Source organism: Gossypium arboreum, chromosome 10 (assembly GCF_025698485.1).
Source record: "Gossypium arboreum isolate Shixiya-1 chromosome 10, ASM2569848v2, whole genome shotgun sequence".
Taxonomy (NCBI): Eukaryota; Viridiplantae; Streptophyta; class Magnoliopsida; order Malvales; family Malvaceae; genus Gossypium; species Gossypium arboreum.
In genome coordinates this window covers 5,414,502-5,434,278 of record NC_069079.1, presented here as the reverse complement: position 1 = coordinate 5,434,278, position 19,777 = coordinate 5,414,502, and the positions used below count along the sequence as shown (strand labels likewise).

General features: G+C 32.3%; 3 protein-coding genes across 4 annotated transcripts; all 3 read left to right on the top strand.

Annotated features, from left to right (window-relative positions):
• Window positions 1–2,612: 2,612 nt before the first annotated feature.
• LOC108487268 (nascent polypeptide-associated complex subunit beta-like) lies at window positions 2,613–4,605 on the top strand. The gene is made up of 6 exons (XM_017791567.2): window positions 2,613–2,800; window positions 3,446–3,513; window positions 3,697–3,845; window positions 3,968–4,024; window positions 4,132–4,170; window positions 4,264–4,605. Exons 2-6 carry the CDS (start codon window positions 3,446–3,448, stop codon window positions 4,449–4,451), a joined length of 501 nt encoding a protein of 166 aa, XP_017647056.1. The 5' UTR covers window positions 2,613–2,800; the 3' UTR covers window positions 4,452–4,605.
• Window positions 4,606–9,380: 4,775 nt separating this feature from the next.
• On the top strand, window positions 9,381–13,210 carry LOC108487057 (nuclear transcription factor Y subunit A-3). Its single transcript, XM_017791277.2, has 7 exons — window positions 9,381–9,552; window positions 9,687–9,823; window positions 10,809–11,218; window positions 11,592–11,704; window positions 11,793–11,867; window positions 12,303–12,473; window positions 12,596–13,210. The coding sequence occupies exons 3-7, from the start codon at window positions 10,924–10,926 to the stop codon at window positions 12,935–12,937; spliced, it is 996 nt and encodes a 331-aa protein (XP_017646766.1). The 5' UTR covers window positions 9,381–9,552; window positions 9,687–9,823; window positions 10,809–10,923; the 3' UTR covers window positions 12,938–13,210.
• Window positions 13,211–15,701: 2,491 nt separating this feature from the next.
• On the top strand, window positions 15,702–19,492 carry LOC108487005 (PHD finger protein ALFIN-LIKE 3-like). 2 transcript variants are annotated; one of them, XM_053020428.1, is made up of 5 exons: window positions 15,702–16,249; window positions 17,227–17,259; window positions 17,937–18,165; window positions 18,647–18,785; window positions 18,992–19,492. In XM_053020428.1, the coding sequence occupies exons 1-5, from the start codon at window positions 16,150–16,152 to the stop codon at window positions 19,238–19,240; spliced, it is 750 nt and encodes a 249-aa protein (XP_052876388.1). In that variant the 5' UTR covers window positions 15,702–16,149; the 3' UTR covers window positions 19,241–19,492. The 2 variants fall into 2 exon arrangements, with proteins under 2 accessions (XP_052876388.1, XP_017646687.1); XM_017791198.2 differs by having other exon boundaries at window positions 15,849–16,249; window positions 18,980–19,492.
• Window positions 19,493–19,777: the final 285 nt, after the last annotated feature.

Genomic DNA, 19,777 nt, shown 5'->3' with positions numbered 1-19,777 from the left:
ATATATGTATAAATGTTGCCTGTATGGATGTGATAAAAGGCTATAATACAATTGTCATGTCAATAGGGTCATATGTGCGCTTGTACAAGTTATAACAAGATCTAGCATTTGTTGCAAACTATTGGGTAATATAACGAGATCTAGCATTTGTTGCAGATTCTCGAGTAATGTAACGAGATCTAGCCTTGTCGTGGACTCTTGGGTAATATAATGAGGTCCAGCCCTTGCCGTGGATCATTGGGGTAATATATGACACATGTTTAACCTGGATGGGTAACCTATTGTATTTTCAGCTCAAACAAGTAGCTTAGTTCACCCGTATATCCAAGTCTGTTTACTAAAGTCTATCGGGCGAAACATTATAAATTAAATTGGAAACTTGGATATTTAATGAAATAGGTCGATAATTGGACATGGTGATGAAATGAACTATATGAGATTGTTATGAGTTTGTGAATTGATAAATGTATATGGAACTATATGTGTGTTGTTATGTGACTCGTGATATATGTGATTCATTTTAAAGAGAGTAAACAAAAGAGATTATGAAAATTGTTGGAAATGAGTCCTGGAGGCCGAAATGAGTACGAATAGATTGGTAGACTCTAGAAAGGGATTGAATGGTAAGTTAAAAGGTAAATAATGCTAATTGATCATGAAATTGGATGGCTTAATGTTAAAGGTATATATGTTTGTTTCATAAGTGGTGTGGAATGTTTAAATAATATAAAGTATGACATTTGACAATTAGAATGAATTGGTCAATTTTATTGTAATGATGAATGGATTGATTTGCTAAATTTCCATATGTATACTTCTATATGTAATTGATAATGAAATTGTTTGGCATGATAGAATATAAATCGGTTAGCTAATGTATTTATACTTTGTGGTCAATTGCTGGCGTTTAAGATATTTAATCTTGAATCATAAAAGTACCATTGAGCTTTATTGCTTAGTGTATGGTTTGTTTTCTCCGTGTGCAGGTATAGGTTAATTCCGAAATTATTGGAAGTGGTTTCAACATTCAGCCAGAGATCCTCGACTCAGCAATGTTTGTATAATACCATTTTGTTTAATATATGACATGTACCTAGTTTGTGTCGGTTTTTGGTATAATATGTGATATTGTGAATATTTGAAGTTAGAATTGGTATTTTGGAAATGGTTAATGGTGTAAAAATAATTAGTATAGTAGTTGAAATGTTAAGTTTTCTTATGCATCTATATAAGGCATGTAGTTTAATGACTTAAATGATAGAAATTGACTTGTATGTTATGGTTAGTTTTTGAATTGAATAGTCAATTTGATGAATTAGTTGGAATGAAATATTCGTGGTAGTATATGAGGTATTGAAAATGTGTTTTTATGTTTTTAGTAGGTTGAAAGTGAACTTGCCAATTGGTTAGATCATTTTGAATTGGTACAGTTTGAATCATTTGCAATATACAGTCATGTTGCGATGGGGAACCCCCGAAGTCTTAACGCCAACCTAAGATTTTGAAAACATTACAATTTGGTTCTAATTCGACCTCGGGTTAGCAAAAAAGCTTTCTCAAGCTCGTATAAGATCCGAAAATGATTATATATCCATCATCTGCATGTATTACTCGTAAATAAGTGTTCAAGAGTAAAAATTGAATGTAATTGATCGAAGTTGCTCTAGTAACAAGTATGGTATCCTGTAGCATAGACCCGACGATTAAGTCAGATAAAGGGATGTTACATAAACTTAGAAATAGTTAGTGACCTTAGGCGTAATTTACTCCATTTTTTATTCACATGTAATGGTTAAATTAATACAATTGATAAATATGAAAGTTATACATGAACTTTGATTCAATGTGCAATTTGATACATGAATTTTGATTTTATGCAATTACACACATTAAACTGTGATTTTGATTCAATTCTACACATGTAAAGAAATGTCTTCATTAATTTATTTTTATGTTGGATAAGTCTAATTATTTGTGTATTTAATATGTAAATGTAAAATGATATTATCTTGATAGTGATGTTAGTTATTTACAAAATTGAATTAAATCAAAATCTAATGTATAAAATTACACAAAATTAAAGTTTATATATAACATTACACCATTGCTCATATATAGTTTTGGGATTTATCCCTAATATAATGATCTATTGGTACGATAGTAATTATTTAGAAAGAGGGCATATGGTTGAAATTCTATTAACCCAAAATGAAATAGGGATAAAACAATTTTATACATTAACTTTAATTTTTACAATTTTATTCATTAAATTTTAATTTGATACAATTCTCACAAATTATTAATCTTGTTATTGATATAACATCATTTTATGTATATATATTACATATATAAATATTCATATTTATCTAATATAAAATAATTTAATATATTTATTTAAGTGTATATAATTGAATTAAAATAAAAATTTAATATATAAATTTAAAGCACAATTAAAATTATATATAATTACACAAAATTAAAATTTACATATAAAATTACACGCTAAATCAAAGTTTTAAGAATAATTATGAGATTTGTCCCAGTAAAATAAAACGGAAATGGGAATGAACGACGTAATAAAAGATGAAGCTTGAGGGCGTCTGAACCATCAGATCAAAATACTAAAAATCCAACGGCGGAGATAAAAACCCTAAAGGCATAAAAGTTGGAGCTTGAGGACAGGAACTTAAGCGTGCTCTTCTCACTGGGTTAAGTAAACCCTATTTTGTTACCCTATCTTTTCCAGCTGTAGTTGCAGTCCAAGTCGCGGCATATCCAGTTCAATACTCCTACCGTAAAGGTTTCAATATCTTAATTATCTCTTTCTTTTATCATTTGGCATCTACGTTTTGAATTAAAAAAAAAGCAGTTAAATTTATTTCATATCTGTTATTCTAATTTCAATCAATGGCTGATCTCTTATCTTTAGATTGTTTTGGGTGACCCTTTTGTTTATAAATTTTGCGGGAAGTATTGTGTAAAAAAGCTTATCTTTCATATTCCTTTCATCTGCCAAAGGTTTATGTTTGTTTGTTTAAATTTTTAGCTTAGTTTATACTTTATGCTTTAACTATTAAATACAATTACAGTTAGTAAATTGGGGCCAGTGATATTTTTTTATATATTGTTCTAAAGTTTTTATATTTCTTTAAATTTGCATTGTCTATTTTTGTTTTCACCCTTTTTTTTCCTGATTTTTTCACATAAAAAAATGACAGCCATGGAAAAGGATAAGGCGTGAGTTAGGAGTTGATTTCGTTTGTGTTTCCCTAGATTTTCTTGCCTATTGTATGGTGCTTGATTGTTTCATATGCATCATATTGTGTTTGATTTGTTTGTTTTAGTTCTTTTGATAAGCTTGTTACCTCAAGTATTTTTATTGTGTGTATCCTGGGTCTTGATTTGTCAAATTTTTTATTGATTTGCTATTTACTCCTATGGGCAGATGAACAAGGAAAGGCTCATGAAAATGGCTGGTGCAGTCCGCACTGGTGGGAAGGGTAGCATGAGAAGGTATGTTCATGGTTTGGAATTACATTGGATAGGGTAGCTATGTTAAGTTTTTTGCTTTATATTCTCCAAATATAGGATGTAATTGTTGTTCAATATTTAGGGGGAGAGAGGTGGTTGAATTTTGATGTCTCTTTGTAATTTGTATGTTAACTATTATCTTGTTATTTTGACTTGTGTTAATAGAAAGAAGAAGGCTGTCCACAAGACAACCACCACCGACGACAAACGATTGCAGAGCACCCTTAAGAGAATAGGAGTGAATGCTATTCCTGCAATTGAGGAAGTCAACATATTCAAGGATGATGTTGTTATCCAGTTTATTAATCCCAAAGGTAGATACAGCCTTATTGAAGTGGACTGCGTGTATTTGAACTAAGATTCATACTTATTTTTCAAACAATATTCTCAAAAGGTTTTTGCACAATAAACTAACATGTGATGGTCTATATATCAGTTCAAGCTTCTATTGCTGCAAACACCTGGGTTGTTAGTGGCTCTCCTCAGACAAAGAGTATGCATCTCTTAACCTTAAAGGCTCCCATAGTTGATAAAAAGGAAATTTAACTTGAAAGGCATCATTACCTTTGTTGATCTGACGTGTGTTTTCCTGGTTTCCAGAATTGCAGGATATTCTCCCTGGAATCATCAACCAGTTGGGTATGTGCACTTGACCCTGAACAGTTGTGTTTTCTTTTTTGGGTGATTGTAAATTGATATCGGCTGTTTTGACCCTTATTCTATAACTTATAGGACCTGATAACTTGGACAACTTGAGGAAATTGGCAGAGCAATTCCAGAAGCAGGCACCTGGTGCTGGTGAGGGTACCGGTACTGGTGCAGTCGCCACTCAGGAAGAGGATGATGAGGAGGTACCAGATCTTGTACCTGGTGAGACTTTTGAAGCTGCAGCAGCAGAAGTCCAAGCTGCTGCTAAATAGTGTTTTTCTCTTTAATTTTATTGTTATATGTTTTGGTGGTTTTTGGTGCTCTTACCTTGTACTCTTAATGGTTTGGTTCAGAGTAAACCATTTTGTTTTCTAGAATTCCTATTATTATTGGCAATGGATTAGATGCATTTTTCCCGAAGGCCAATAGATTGTCTTGGAATCCTAATCTATGCAGTAAATCTTATCTACAGTTTAAGTTGCATGTGGCTGCAGGATCATTTTTATTTGATTTTCCTGAAAATGGATTAGGTTAAGTGTACTCATTTGCCCAATTAAAGCTTATATAGGTAGTATTGTCACTAAAAGCACTGCTAATTTGGCCAGCATATGTTGCCGGTGAGGAACCTTACCTCTTATCCCAATTCAGTTTTGATTGCACCATAGGTAGCCAAAAAACTTGAAACTATTTAGATTAGATCTCCAACTGGAAAAAAGACTCGATATATTTTTCCAGTTGATGCAATCTCGTACTCCCTTTGTACTTAAAAAAAAAAAAAAGACTATTGAAACTGTTATTCATGTGAAAATCTTGAGAAAGTAACTAAAAAAATTTAGGAGTTTCACGGTAACTTGATATCTTGCTGTGGTTGATATTTGTCATTTAATTACTTATCAGAAAGACGTGGATTGTTTAATTAATTATCAGAAATTAATCATTTCTGAAATGATTCGTAACCATCAATTATAATAAAAAGTAATGGCTCTAAAACATTGAATCTCTTGTACTCACTAGACCTGTTGGTCTTACTTGAATATTCGCCAAAAATGTGAAAAAATTTAGGAAAAATATAGGTTCAAAAAATAAGTTTGGACAAAAAAAAAAGTTCGCTTAAGAAACGGGTTGGGTCACAGGTAAGATATTTTTAGTCTAGGCCCAACCTGAATTCACTTTTGTTTTTTAATGTTATTTTCTTGTTGTTTTTTACTATTTTGTTATTATTATTTGGATATTATATAAAACTTGTTTTATTGTTAATTTTATTATTATTTTAGAGACATTTGTTAATTTTGTTATTATTTTAGAGGTATTTTCTTGTTAAGTTGCATCTATCTTAGTGTTATTTAAGTATATATTTTTAAAATTTATTTTCAATTTGTTAGAAATATTTATTTTGATGTTTTTAGTATTTTTGATGTATTAGATATATCTAAAAATTATATAAAAATAATATAAAAATTTAATATTGATGGGCCTAGCAAACAAGCTTAAATTTTTAGTTAGGCCCGATCCAACCCGGCCTATGGACACCTCTAATACTCACCATGCACAGTTTTTTTTACAATATGCTTTTCAAGGGATGAAAAGATTGATCTAAAAAGAATTTGATGAACTCTAATGTAAATTTCAAAATTTATATCTTTTACAACTTGAAATATAATGATATGTTTGGTAGAAGTATTATTTTTTTACATATGTTTTAGCATATAAGTTAGCAGTAAATTAATTCAATTGATAATATTTAGTCACTTCCATGATTTATTTTTAGCAATGAGAAAGAAAGTTTTTTGCTTATTATGAAGAGGTCTTATATTTGTAAGAGTTTTAACTCGTCATTTTAATTTCAAGTTTAAACTTGTACACTTTAAGCCTATGTACATGCCATACTAACCTCAAAATGCAAAATCGTACTCTTTACCAAGCCAGGTAATGTGATGGGACGAGCATGTCTCGGACCATTTCTACCTTTCTTTTCGACTTCAACCTATGTGTTAAGCTAAATAGCTTAGTTGAACTCTAATCCTAGTTGTACTCTTTCTAAACTCTCCCTAAATAAAAGAAAACATGAGTCATTATTTTCAAACACTTGAATTCAAGAAAATTTAAAGAGAATTTTTTGAAATTATTTCAGAAATATTCTAGAAATATTATTGTTATTTACAACTTGACCCCAAAGGTTTAGATAAATTATGAAATTTCCCTATTGATAATTTTGTGAAAATTTTTCTAATTCGAAGTGAGCCCACACTCGATAGACGTGAGCTTGAGGATAGCGTAGAAGACTATTTGGTCGAAAAGTTCATCCTAAACAAATCATAAAAGTATGATTTTGATTAAGTGTTCATTTAGATAACAAAACCAAGTTCTTATTTTTGTTTTTGATTTTGATTTTTTTTAAACTTGGGTTTTCCCTTAAACCTATTTTCCGTTATGTTTTTCGAACTCGATTTTCCAGCAGTCCCAACAATGAGAAGCACTTGAATGATTGGGTGGCAATCATGAGTTGAATTGCACTAGGCATTATGCCTTGTAATGTGCAAGTCTACCTTTGGTAGGAAAATTGCATTGTAAGGGAGGCATAGTTCCAAACATTGGACTTTAGGTACAACAACCATTGGATTCCCAACACTAAGTCACAACCCTTTAGTGGTAAGACCATGAAATCAGTGATGAAATGACTCCCTTGTGCTCTCCAATGAACTATTTGAACCCATCAACTATGGTGACTTTAAGCTTCCAATAATGTTCTACAAGTAAACAAAGCTGTCTCATAAGCTTTGGTCCACAAAATTGTAAGTGCTACTTGAACCCACCAAAATGATAACCTAAGGGGCGCCAATTTGAGCCACGATCCTTACGGTGTTGTGACCTTACGATCTTTGAATGGAATGTAAAGACAAAATAGAATGGGAGAAGGTCTCCCCCTTCTGCTTAGTGGACTGAAGATATTCTTGGCAATTTTGGAAATTTTCAAATTGTGGACTCTTTACTTCATTATCACAATTTGATTAAGGATCCAACAACAATTGATACAATTGGAACTTCATGCACTTGTGACCAGGGGTGTACTTGACTGCACACCAAAAACATAAGCCCTTCTTCTTTCTATCTTCCATATCAGATTATGATAGGGACTTAGTAAACCCTTTTTAACTAGTGGCAACTTAGGAATTCCCACTAGAAACAAGAGTGTGACTCATAGTAGTGGTAGCTTGTGGAGTAGAGAGTAAAGTTGGCAGTATAGGATACCTTCCACTCCCTACTAAAAATCATTTCTTCTGATTACTCAGTAAAATACCTTTAACTTGCCTACCAATCAAGAAGCCTTCTACGAATATTTTAAGATTAAACAATTACAGGTACTCTCCAATCTCTATTTTCAAGATAATAGTAAAGATTCTTAAAACATAAGTCTTAAGTAATTGAAGGTGGTTAAAGAGACTTACAAAAACATAATAATATTGGTCTACTGAATCTTATTGCTTGAACGAGTCCAATTTTGCCATAGGATCAAGGAGGGAACTAGAACCAAACCTTTCTTTTAGACTTTGAGCATAATTATCCCAAGTGAGTAAGTGAAATCCTTGCTTCTAGGTATAGAAATGATGCCAGTCAAGGGCTTTCCCTTCCAAGTGTAACATGACAGTTTTCATTTTGGCACTGCCGATTACACCTTCAACCTTAAAGTATTACTCAAGTTTTAACCACCAACCTCGAAAATCTGTACCATCAAACCTTGGACATTTAAGTTTATAAGGTTGTAAGAGAGCTTCCAAGTGACTCATTCACGAAGGTGTTCCCATGCATCCCAAATCTACCATGGGAGAAAAAATCATAACCAGGTGGAGAACCCACCAGAATTCCTTTCCCTTTGTCCTGAGAAAACCTAGTAGCAGTAGCAATAGCAGAAGAGGAATGGCCCAAATATTGCTCAACAAGGCTTGCAATTCATACTAGATTTCACCTTTGAGTTCTTCCCTAAGCTCTTTCAAGCGCGAGTCAAGCTTAGTGTCCCAATGGGAAAGCTCAATCTAAAGTTGAACAACTTTCTCTTGAAGGTGGCCCATTTCCTTTTGAAGTTAGGTGGTCACTCCTTCACCAACCATGGAGTTAGCTCTGATACCTATGTTATAGAAGAGCTAAAGAGATGAGAGAAAAGTAATTGAGAGAGGGAAGATGAAGGAAGAGACTCGGGAGAGAAAAGAGAGGAAACGAAATTCTATTCCACTGAATGCATAATTATTTCTCTCTATAACCATTTCACTTAAATAAGAAATAGTGCAACTGTTACAAGGGCGGTTATTGTTACTATTTCTTGACAATTGTATCCTTCTTCCAATACACAACATTTTATTAACATAAGAAAACATAATAAAACACATCATTTCATTAATGGTTCGTTGAACCAAAACACTGCACATTATCAACGGTCCAAAAGCCTAGGGAAATAACATAAAAATAATAGAAACAATAGTCAACATTTCCTTACATAACAATTGAAAATAAATATATTGCTAAGAAATGAATGAAAAATGGATCAAATGTTGAAAAATGTGGATTAGCTTTTTTTTTTTTTCCAAGTTTTTCAGCTTTGGCTTTTCGAAGTTAATCCATTCAAGTTAACCACACCATCATTTTCTTTAATAATACTATATCTAGCATAATTTGATTAGTTGAAATGAAAAACTTAACCATGTTGGTTAAATACTTAAAAATGTATCAACTTGACTTACAATTTTCAAGTTTAGTTATAAATTAAGTAAAAAGGATTTAGATATCAAGTAGATAAAATTTCTAAATTTAGATACCATGATATACGGAGTGGTACTAAAAGGGTTGTAGGAGTCCTTATCCTAAAATTTAAATTTTAATTTTGATCTTATAAAATTTATAAGATTTTAATTTAATAAATAATAAAAATGTACTTTAATCTCTCTAAATATAATATATATTTTTATTTAATATTTTAAAAATTATAAAAATAAAACTATTAAAACTAATAAATTACATTTTAACTTTAATATAAATATATAGTTTAATTTCGAACTTCTAAAGATAATATATAATAACCTTAGTTAAAACTTAAAGAAAAAAACGGAAGAGAGAAGTAGAAAAAGCACGCGATTCTAGAGCGCGTGAGGAAAGTGCTGACGAAAAAGACGTTTGCAACAGTTCTGGCTGAGAGAAGATTTGATTACAGAAAACAATTTATTACACCTCACCACAACACGACAAGAAAACAACCCAACAATATTACTCAATAAAATAATGAAACCCAGCTTAAAAACAACAGTGAGCTGAGCACCATTTTAAAGTAGCTGGAGCGACGCTGATGGCGGTGGTGGTTGTGGAGGAAGAGGAGAGATAACGCTGGTGAGCTACTAAACTAAACAGATAACTTTTTCTTTTCTTTTCAAAAAAGGTTTTTTAGAAGATATGTAAACAATATTATCCAAGCTGGTGTTTACTTTTTTGTTCTGTTTTTTTGAATAATATAAAAAAAAAAGATCCAAAAGATAAAAGAGTGACCTTTGAGAAACAGAGAAAGTGTGAGGTGAAAAGGGGGAGACATGCACTGGATTCAAGCTTAGTAAAACAGTGCTCACTTGTGTTATTTCTCTTTTACTTCATCAAAATCCCCAAGGTAATTTTTTTTCTCCTTTCTTTTTCTTTCTATTTACTTGGCTTTTGTTCTTCTGGGGTTCTTTTACTTTTTTTTTTTTGTTTTGTTTAATCTAGTATTTATTATCTATATATGTATCTTTCTGTACAGATTATATGCTTAGAAAGTTTTTGGTGTCTATAAGGTTATAGCCTTTGAATATGATTGGATTTGGTGTCTGAGATGGCGGGTTGGAATTCACTTCTATAGCTGATCAATGGGTTCTTTTTTTTATTTTTTTTTCTAAAGTTTCTCTTTTGTTGTTTTTGGTTCAACTTTGAGCTCTTTCTTTGGATACTTTGTTGCTGGGTTTGCATGCATGGAAGGGCTTTTGGGTTTGAGGTTATGTATAACTGATTTGACCAAGAATCCATTTACCTTTCTCTGCCCTTATGTTCTCCTCCCCCTTCCTATTGTCCTTTTCTAAATCTTATTATTGGGGTAAACTATTGATAATATTTGGTGTTCTTGTATCAAACAATTCAATGTTAGGCACCTGCTATTTCGTTTTCCTTATTTACGCTTATGATTTAAAGTTGCTTCATTGTGAAATTGTTTCCATGCTGAGTGAGGTACTATTACCTCAAGACAAGATTTGTTCTAGATTTGTGGTCTAATTAATCAATTTGAAAGGCATGAGTAACTGTAACTTCAGATGATGAACTGCAATGGAGTGTATGGAACTCATGAAATTTTTTTATGGTTCTATGGATGTGTTAGAGAATCCTAGTGAGCCTTCTTTTCACCACTTCATATTTTGTATCTGAATTTAGCAGTATAACATGATTGCTTTTAAGGTCAAATTGCTCTCTATACATGTTCCTCTCTATCTGTTGAAGTCAAATTAAGTTGGTTATATAAATTTTCCTATACCTCATGAAAGAAGCATTTTGATCATTTCTTTCTTTCTTTCTTTTCTAATTTAAATATCTAGCAAGCACAATGACAATTTGTGGTTTGATGCTAGGTCACTGAATCGTACAGATTTAACAAATAGCAGCAAAGATTTTGTCTCAACATTTTCATAGATCCTTTTGAGCTTCCTCATAAGTTGAGATATCTTGGAACAGTAGTTTACAACAATGCAAAATAAGAAGGATTCTACTGTCAGTTCTCATTCAATGAGCACCTATGTTGTTGGCTGCTCATCTTGGGAAAACTCAACTGAATCTCATGTTCAGCATTCAAGTATTTCTGAAAATTTAAGCTTGAAGATGGGACTTCTGCCTCAATACTTGAATAACAACAAGCAGCTAAGTTTTCAATTCCAAGACCAGGACTCATCATCAACTCAATCAACTTGTCAATCTTGTCCTGAAGTCGCTAGTGCTGGTGATAGCAATCTTTATGAGCAAAGTTTAATTTCAGCATCATCAGGTCTTTATATTTTCCCCAGTAACCTGAAGTAGCATTTTTGGATAATGATTCAATCCTTGTGATATTTTTTTCCTTAATCTGTGTTTCTTTTGCTTAGCAAGTATCTTAGATTTTATGTGCATGTTCAGATGGACTGACTTCTTTTATATTCTGACTAAATTGAGTAAAATAGAACAAGCGAGTTGCAAGCCTATATGCAAAAGGAACTTTCAGGTTCCACTGTGCTACCTGGCTGTAGATGTTGATATACTGCTACATTTGTGGCAGAGCTTCCCTTAACACAATATTACTAATTCATATGTTAAAAGTAAAGGGATCTTTTTCCTCTCTTGTCACCGGGTATATCTAATTAGCTGTTCTTAAATTTGCTCAGGAGGTAATGAAATGCATGGGAAGCTTGTTGGAGATTATACTAAATTAGCCACCTCAATGGGAACTCAGGAATGTGTCCTTCCTCCTTCTCAAGTTGACTATAGCAAATCGATTGTAAGTTATTAGTTAACTACTCATGTGGTTTGGCTGCTATGTGTTGTACATTGTATCATAGGCTTAGATATCATTTTCTATGCTGCAGGCTCATATTCCACTTCATTATGCTGATCCGTATTTTGGTGGTGTGGTAGCTTCTGCTTACACACCGCAAGCTATGGTAAGAATCCTTTTGTGTTCATTAGGTTCCCCGTTCTTACACCGCATTTATGTCTGTTTGATGGCAGGCACTTCGCTTTGGCATAACATCAATCTATAGAAAAGAGTATTGTTGCTTTTAAATCTTATTGAACACCATAAGTGATATCTTCAGGAGTCACTTATACCTTTCCTTGTGATCATTGTAAAGATAGTCTGCACTTTGAGGAATCTCGTAAGAGAAAGGTAGTTGAAAGAACCTAGACATCGATACCAGATATAAGATCTAGTCTTCAGTTACTGTAAATGTAACCTTGTTGCCGTAGATATGAATTCAACATCATAGGTCAGGAAAATCTATTTAAGGCACGCAACTTGTTATGTGTGAGGCAAAAATGTGTCTTCTTTGTTATCCATTTGTGAGATATTTGTCATTGGCTCATTGCATTGCTAGCAGATTCATCATCAGCGTACAATGGCTATGCTCCCTGCACGTGTTCCATTGCCTCTGGAGCTTACACAAGATGAACCTATCTATGTTAATGCAAAGCAATATCAGGCTATTCTTAGGCGAAGACAATATCGTGCGAAGCTTGAGGCTCAGAACAAACTCATCAAAGTTCGAAAGGTGTGTTTCTTCAAGTTTTTCCTTCTTGCTGCACGTGAACTGCAACTTCGCCTAGGATGGTAGTCTGGCTAATTGGCTTACAAAGATATTACGTCGGAAGTTCTTTTTATAAATGTTTGCAGCCATATCTGCATGAGTCTCGACATCTTCACGCTTTAAAAAGGGCTAGAGGAAACGGTGGGCGATTTCTCAACACAAAGAAGCTCCAAGAATCGAAGGGTATTACTACAAGCAATGGACTGGATACGTACTTCAAATCAGAAGTTCATCAGCTGGAAAATTACAAAGATGCTGCTTCGACTGCCTCTTGCTCCGACGTCACAACTGCTTCCAACAGTGATGAAATATTCCAGCAGGCTGATTTCAGGTTCTCTACATATTCTTCTCACATTGGTGGACCCATGCCTGCTCATACTGGCGATATGCAAGGTGGTGGGAACCTCCATCATCGTCTCTGTGGATAGATGAGTTAATGAATCCTCATCCGAGCAGTCCTGTATTTGGTGCTCCACTGAAAAATGGTGACTGCTTTGTTCCCATGGGAAGTCATCCTTGGCTCTGTTTAATTTGCTGTTTAGTTTAGTTTTATTATCAGACCGTTTCAAAACCATGGACATGGATCAGTTATGTCTTTACAAGAACTTGTAGCCTGTTGTCTTTTTTACTGTTATGTTTTCGTTCTGAAGACATTTAATGAATTTGTGATTAGTGGTATTATTAAGAACATAAGATAAAAATGCATGGCTGGACATCAGATCATACACTTTCAATTCCTAGATACGCCAAATCTGCGGTAAAAGTATTAGCCCCGTGGGTGGGGCGGCACGCGATGAGAGGTGCTGACTTTCGAGTGATTGAAGAGATTATATGAAATTGTAATTAACAAATTAAATTTTAATTTTTACTCTTTGACTTTTTATATTTTTAATTGAATTTTAATTATTTCAAGAGTAAACATTTGATTCGTTATTCTCCTATTAAAAAGAAGTAGAATTACAGATTATACATTTTAAAATTTTAAAATATATAAATTAATTTCTGTGAAATTTTATAGTTAAAGGATAATGTGGTATTTTAATTTAAATAGTTAATTATTAATTTCGTCTTTAAATTATAGTTAAAATATTTTTTAATTTTTCTCAACAATAACTCTAATTATTTAAATTTTTTATTTAAAAATTGAAATTGGTCCATCATTTTCATGTCAACAGATAAATTTTAATGATTTGTTTTTTAATTTTTAGAGTTAAAGAAAATTAAATGATATTTTAATTATAGTTCAGGGTTTAAAATAGTAAGTATCATTTAAATTAATGTGTCATGTCATCATTTAACAGAAAAAATTTATTGGAGGGGTTGATTTGCACGTTTCAAAATGTATAATGACTAATTTACTCATTTTTCGATAGAGAGATTGAAATGCAATTTGCCTCTATCCCAACACGGTTCAAATTTGTAAAAAAAAAATTATTACTTTTTTAGTATTTTACTGATATTTTTTCACTATTTTACTATTATTTCAATGTTGCTATTATTTTATTGTTATTATTTAGATATTGTATAACTATTATTTTATTTTATTATTAATTTTGTTACTATTTTAGAGATATGTGTTTGTTAAGTTACATTTATATAATGTTATTTAAGAATACATAATTTTTTAAAAATTATTTTTAATTTGTTGAAAAATATTTATTTTAATATTTTTATGTATTATATATTTAAAAAAATTATATAAAATTGTGGGCTGAGTCGAGTCCGTGTTTTAGTATTTTTATCCGGGTTAGACTTAAATAAAGTTTTAAATCCATTTTTTAAGTCGAGTCCAAACCTAAAAAAAGACCTAAGCTTTGGTTAAGCCCGACTTAACTGACTCATAGACACCTCTAATCTTTACTCGGATGACTTTCATAGAGCTGTATGTCTTTTATTTTAAAGATTAAACAACATTTGATGAACTTTACATTTTTTTCAAACTTTTTTTATTCACATTAATGTTGGAAATTGGAAATTATTCTCAATTTTTATCTTGCTGGATAAAGTGACAATCTAATATTATAACTATCATCTTAAAATTTAATTTTTATATAAAAAATATATTAAGTGGTGATAAGTTCAAAACGTCACATCATCAAATGAAACAAAATTAATTTTTTTGCCAAATTCTAAAATTAATTGAACTAAAAGAAAAATCAAACATCAAATTTAAAAAAAAAATTAAATTGGAGGACAAAATGTTACTTTATCCCTTAAAATGAATGAAGATATAATGGAAAAATTATTCTATAAACCCTTCCTACTATGTGACTTATAAGCGCAACTAATTAAATCTATCCATATTCATGGACAAAAATAAACTAAAAACCTACTTTGTATAAAAGAACCCTACTGAGTATTGCTTGCCGGCAAACCTGTGTAGTGCATTCATATTCGTTGAAAATCTGCATTTTTGATAAAAAATTATAAATGCAGTACTGGATTTGATCAAAGATTGATAGAGAGTATCAAATCTCCTTTTTCTTTCGCCATTTGAGTCTTAAAGCAATTAATACTTAAACAAGAAAATATCATCAATTTTTTTTTTCTTGAAAGGGGCTGCAAATTTGCATCACTATGCCTGCACATGAAACTTTTGTTGTTTGATCAGAATTTGACCGAAATTTCACTGGACTTGATTGATTTTGTTTTTGAGCGATCCTCGTTCTTAATTGATTATCCCACAACATTCTAGTTTCTCTTCCCCAAGTTTGCTTAATGACTCTCTGTTCCTCACTTCTTTAGATCTCGTTGAAGATATTAAATTTCTTTTGCCTTCGTCGTCATCATCATCTATTCTATCAATTATAGATAAAGATACGAAGACTTTGATTTTCTTGAATCTTGAAAATGGTTAGTTTGAATTTTATTGTTTGTCTTTTTCGGTGAGTAGCGGAGATTTTGGGTTCAAAAGTTTCAGACAATTGCTTTCTCCAATTTTAATTGGGATTGATATAGGGAAAATGGAATTTTTTAGATCTCAAGCAGAAATAAATGCTGATGTATAAATTAATTGGATTGGATGGTGGGAAGCATCGATCGAGAAATAAGAGGGTATGAAACAAAAATGTTATTTCAAATAGTAAAATTAAAAATAAAAATATTGATATAATATTAAATTATTAAAAAAGAGATATATAAATAACTTTGACGTCTCTATTTCATACTATCGGGATATTCGTCTGAAGGCTAACCCCACTGTTTGTAGGGTTGGATTTATTTGAAGATCCTGCTGCTGCTGACTTGAGTTACCTTGAGATTTAGGCGTTTTATTTGTTTGAACTTTGTTTACCCTTCTAATTTATTTCTCTATTCAATGTTTCAAAAACAAACCAGAAGATGACGTGTCTCTCTCGAACCTCCACGTCATCAGTCGGACTCAACACCCTTCTCTCAAATATAGTTAACCCGACCACCAAACCCAGATTCAAATCCGCTCTAACATGAAACCATGCCCCCACTCTATCCCCCTCCGCTCGGCAGCCATCAAACAACAAAACAAAACAAATAATTAATTAATTAATGTAAAAACATAATATAAATAGAAAAAAAACAATGGCGTCTCGTTTTCGCTCATAGCAAAAGAAAGAAAGAAACTTTCTTTTTTCTTTTTTGGGTCTTCGAACGGAGAAAGAGAGAAATGGAAGGAGGAGGAGCTCAGTATAATCCTCGCACAGTTGAAGAAGTTTTTAGGGATTTCAAAGGACGAAGAGCTGGCATGATCAAAGCTCTCACCACAGGTTTTCTTCTGTTTGTTTCCTCAGAAAAATAAAAAACACTCAAATTTAAAAACTGAAAGCTACTGTTTTTTTTTTCTTTCTCCTTGACAGCTCCGTTTTAATATTGAAAATTTTAATCTTTTTAATCATATTAACAATTAAAAGTAAATGTTGTTTTGGGTTTCAATCCTTTTTGTTCTTCGATGTCCTTAAAAAACGCGGTTGTGTTGCTTTCTGTTTTATTCTTTTAGTGTTTCTTTGTTCTTTTTGCTGTTTTATTTTTTCCTGTTCTGTTTGGTTGGCGAGAAATTGTAAAGGAGAGAATTTTTTCCTTCCAATTTTCGTTCTTTTTTTTCCGTTCTTTAATCTATAAATTTGAATATATTTTTTTCTATTATTGGCTTGCTTAAATATATAATATATATTGTAGGTTTTAGAAATGTAAATAGAATGTAAAAGTAAGCTTTTAATCGTATATCTTACTATTATTATTTTGAGATTCTTTTTTCTTTAAGAAGCAAATTGATTATAATGCTTGCACTTTTAGTTTGGAATCAATTAGTGCAAATTTAGCTCAAAGTAATTGAACTTTTATCATAAATGAGTTTGCATTTTCAATTTTACATTTTTGCTTCATCTGATTAAATGATCACTGGGAAAATGTTGAAAAGGATAAATGTAATATTCATTGTTAGTCAAAATCCAATATTTAGTATATATTATTATCAAAACAATATTAAAAAAATAGGCATTTGGTTTTAAGATTGTTATTTTAGGCTGAACACTTTTCCACTTGAATCAGCTCTGAAATGTTCAGCAGAAAATAACGTAAATTTATGTGTGAATTTAGTGCTACTTGTTTTGGTTTTATCAAACTGATAAATTTGTCTTCTGTTTCTCATTCGAAGAGAAAAAGTATTTCTAAGTTATGTTTGTTTGTAATAATCTTTATGAGATCTATTTGTTCGCTTAAAAGGTTTGGTTCTGTCATGTTGCAGATGTTGAAGAATTTTATCAGCAGTGTGATCCTGGTAAAGCTTTCTTCTTTTTTGTTTGTTTCACTTTGAAGTTAATTTGTTAGACATAAGTAAAATATTTTGTTTTACTTTTCTTTTTGGGTGTAATGCGTATAAAGTTGGTCTCAATCTTTTGTAAATGTATTAAGAATTGTGGCATTTATCACTCTCAAGCTGCCGACACCAAATTGATGCATTTCATTGTTGGAGGCTCCATGTGTTTCTAGGATTTTGATAGGACCTGCTGATAGTGGTCTTTAAAGCTTTATAGCTATTACCTTTGCTTTATGATACATGGAGTGCAGAGTATGGTGCTGATATGCTTAATTTGTGAACCAAACTCTTGGGCATTTGGTCATGTAGTTAATACTGCTTCATTGAACTGCATCTTGAGCCTCCTCTCTGTACTTTTTCATTTTTTTTTTCACTTTGGATATTCAAATATGAATTATAATTTAAAGTGAAGATGGTAAAGCTAGTTGTGCTTGATTGTGGGGTCCATTGTAGATTTTACTCTACATAGAGGTAGGTTCTTCTTTCTTATTCAACCAAAGGTGGCTTTATGGGGTAACATTTTTGCTACTGACCAACCATTATTTTAGTCTAGCTGCCTTTGCTATTATTGCTAGTTTTTGCAGGTTTCTTGATTTGCATCCATGTTCTCTTCATGAGCTATGTTATTTTATTTGCAGAGAAAGAGAACCTGTGTTTGTATGGCTTCCCAAGTGAACAATGGGAAGTCAATTTACCTGCTGAAGAGGTCCCTCCAGAACTACCAGAGCCTGCCTTGGGTATTAACTTTGCAAGAGATGGCATGCAAGAAAAGGATTGGCTATCTTTAGTTGCTGTCCACAGCGACGCATGGCTACTTTCTGTTGCCTTCTATTTTGGTGCAAGATTTGGATTTGATAAAGCTGACAGGTATGTTAACTGATGCAAAATTTTACTCTTGAGCATGTTCTTACTTGAAGAAAAAGCAAGTTAGAGATTGACCAATAGCCTTTTTCAATTTTCCCTTTTCCTTTTCTCCGCGTATCTTTTTGTCTGACTACAGAACCGAGTTCTGTATTGTCTGATTAAGTGGAATGATTTTCTATGATTTGATCAATTGAACGAGACATATGTGTGTGACTTGCAATGTGTCATTCTTAAGCTGGAAGCCATTAGTTTGAGACATTGAAAAACAAGTAATAATTTGTTACATATATTACTTTCCAATTAAATGCACATTATGGGCTTTAAGCTATTAAAATTGCTTGCGTAGTTAATGCTAACGGCATTGCGGTCTAATCCCTCTGTTGTATTGTAACTTAGTTTTGGCAGGCTCGGGTCCACTAGGTAATCTTTCACCAATATTTATTCTGTTCATTCATTGGATTATTAAATGTCTCCTTCGATACAGGAAACGGCTTTTCAACATGATTAATGATCTTCCAACAATATTTGAAGTTGTAACCGGTGGTGTTGCCAAGAAACAAACAAAAGAGAAGTCATTGGTTTCAAATCATAGTAGCAACAAATCAAAATCCAACTCAAAAGCGGTAAAAAGGACTTTCCGTACATAAATCTTGTTGTTCAGTATGGTATAGATACTTTTAATGAATATATTAGTGGCAGCTATCCAGGATTGTCTTAGTGACGAGTCGCTTATTATAATTATGTTTTGTAGTCAAAATAGTTTTCCCATCTTTGGTACTTTATTTATTTGTTTTGCTGTTGGTTTTGTTCTGATCAGCGGGAATCTCAGGCGAAGCATTCAAAAGCATCACAGCCGAAAGACGAAGAGCAAGGGTTGGACGAGGAAGACGAAGACGAGCATGGAGAGACCTTGTGTGGGGCTTGTGGTGAGAACTATGCGTCAGATGAGTTCTGGATTTGTTGTGATGCATGTGAGAAGTGGTTCCATGGGAAGTGTGTGAAGATCACTCCAGCTAGAGCCGAGCACATTAAGCAGTACAAATGCCCGTCGTGCAGCAACAAGAGAGCTCGCCCTTGATGATGTCGTAAAAATGTACTCTCTCTCTCTCTCTGTCTATTTGTACTTTTAGTCTTGGTGTAGTCTGCTAACTGTGGTATTAGTTTGTGTCTTGTATGAATTAGAATAGTGCAGCATATGAATTGGTGGCTTTGGTTGATGGTAGGAAATCTGTGTTTTCAAATGCTATTTATTGTAGTTCAGTGTATGATTAAATTCCCTTGTGAAGCATTGGGAAATATCTTTATTTTGAGTAGGGAATTGAATTTGAAACTGTGTTATGTTTTTAAGGTTTTAATCTTTTCCAAGCTGACTGTAATGTTAGCTTCATTATTTATCTGATGATGGAGGTGTGCTCTGCTCACAAACATTCACGTTTCCTGCTATTTATTTTTCCTAAATATGGAACTTCTCTCCCTACAAAATGGTCATTAAAGTTAAGGAAGATGACTTAACTCAATCCCACCTACTCATATGGTAATTTTATCAAAGTAAATTTTAAATATTCACATGCTTAATTTAGGTCATAGTGAAAATCACTAAAAATAATAATATAAT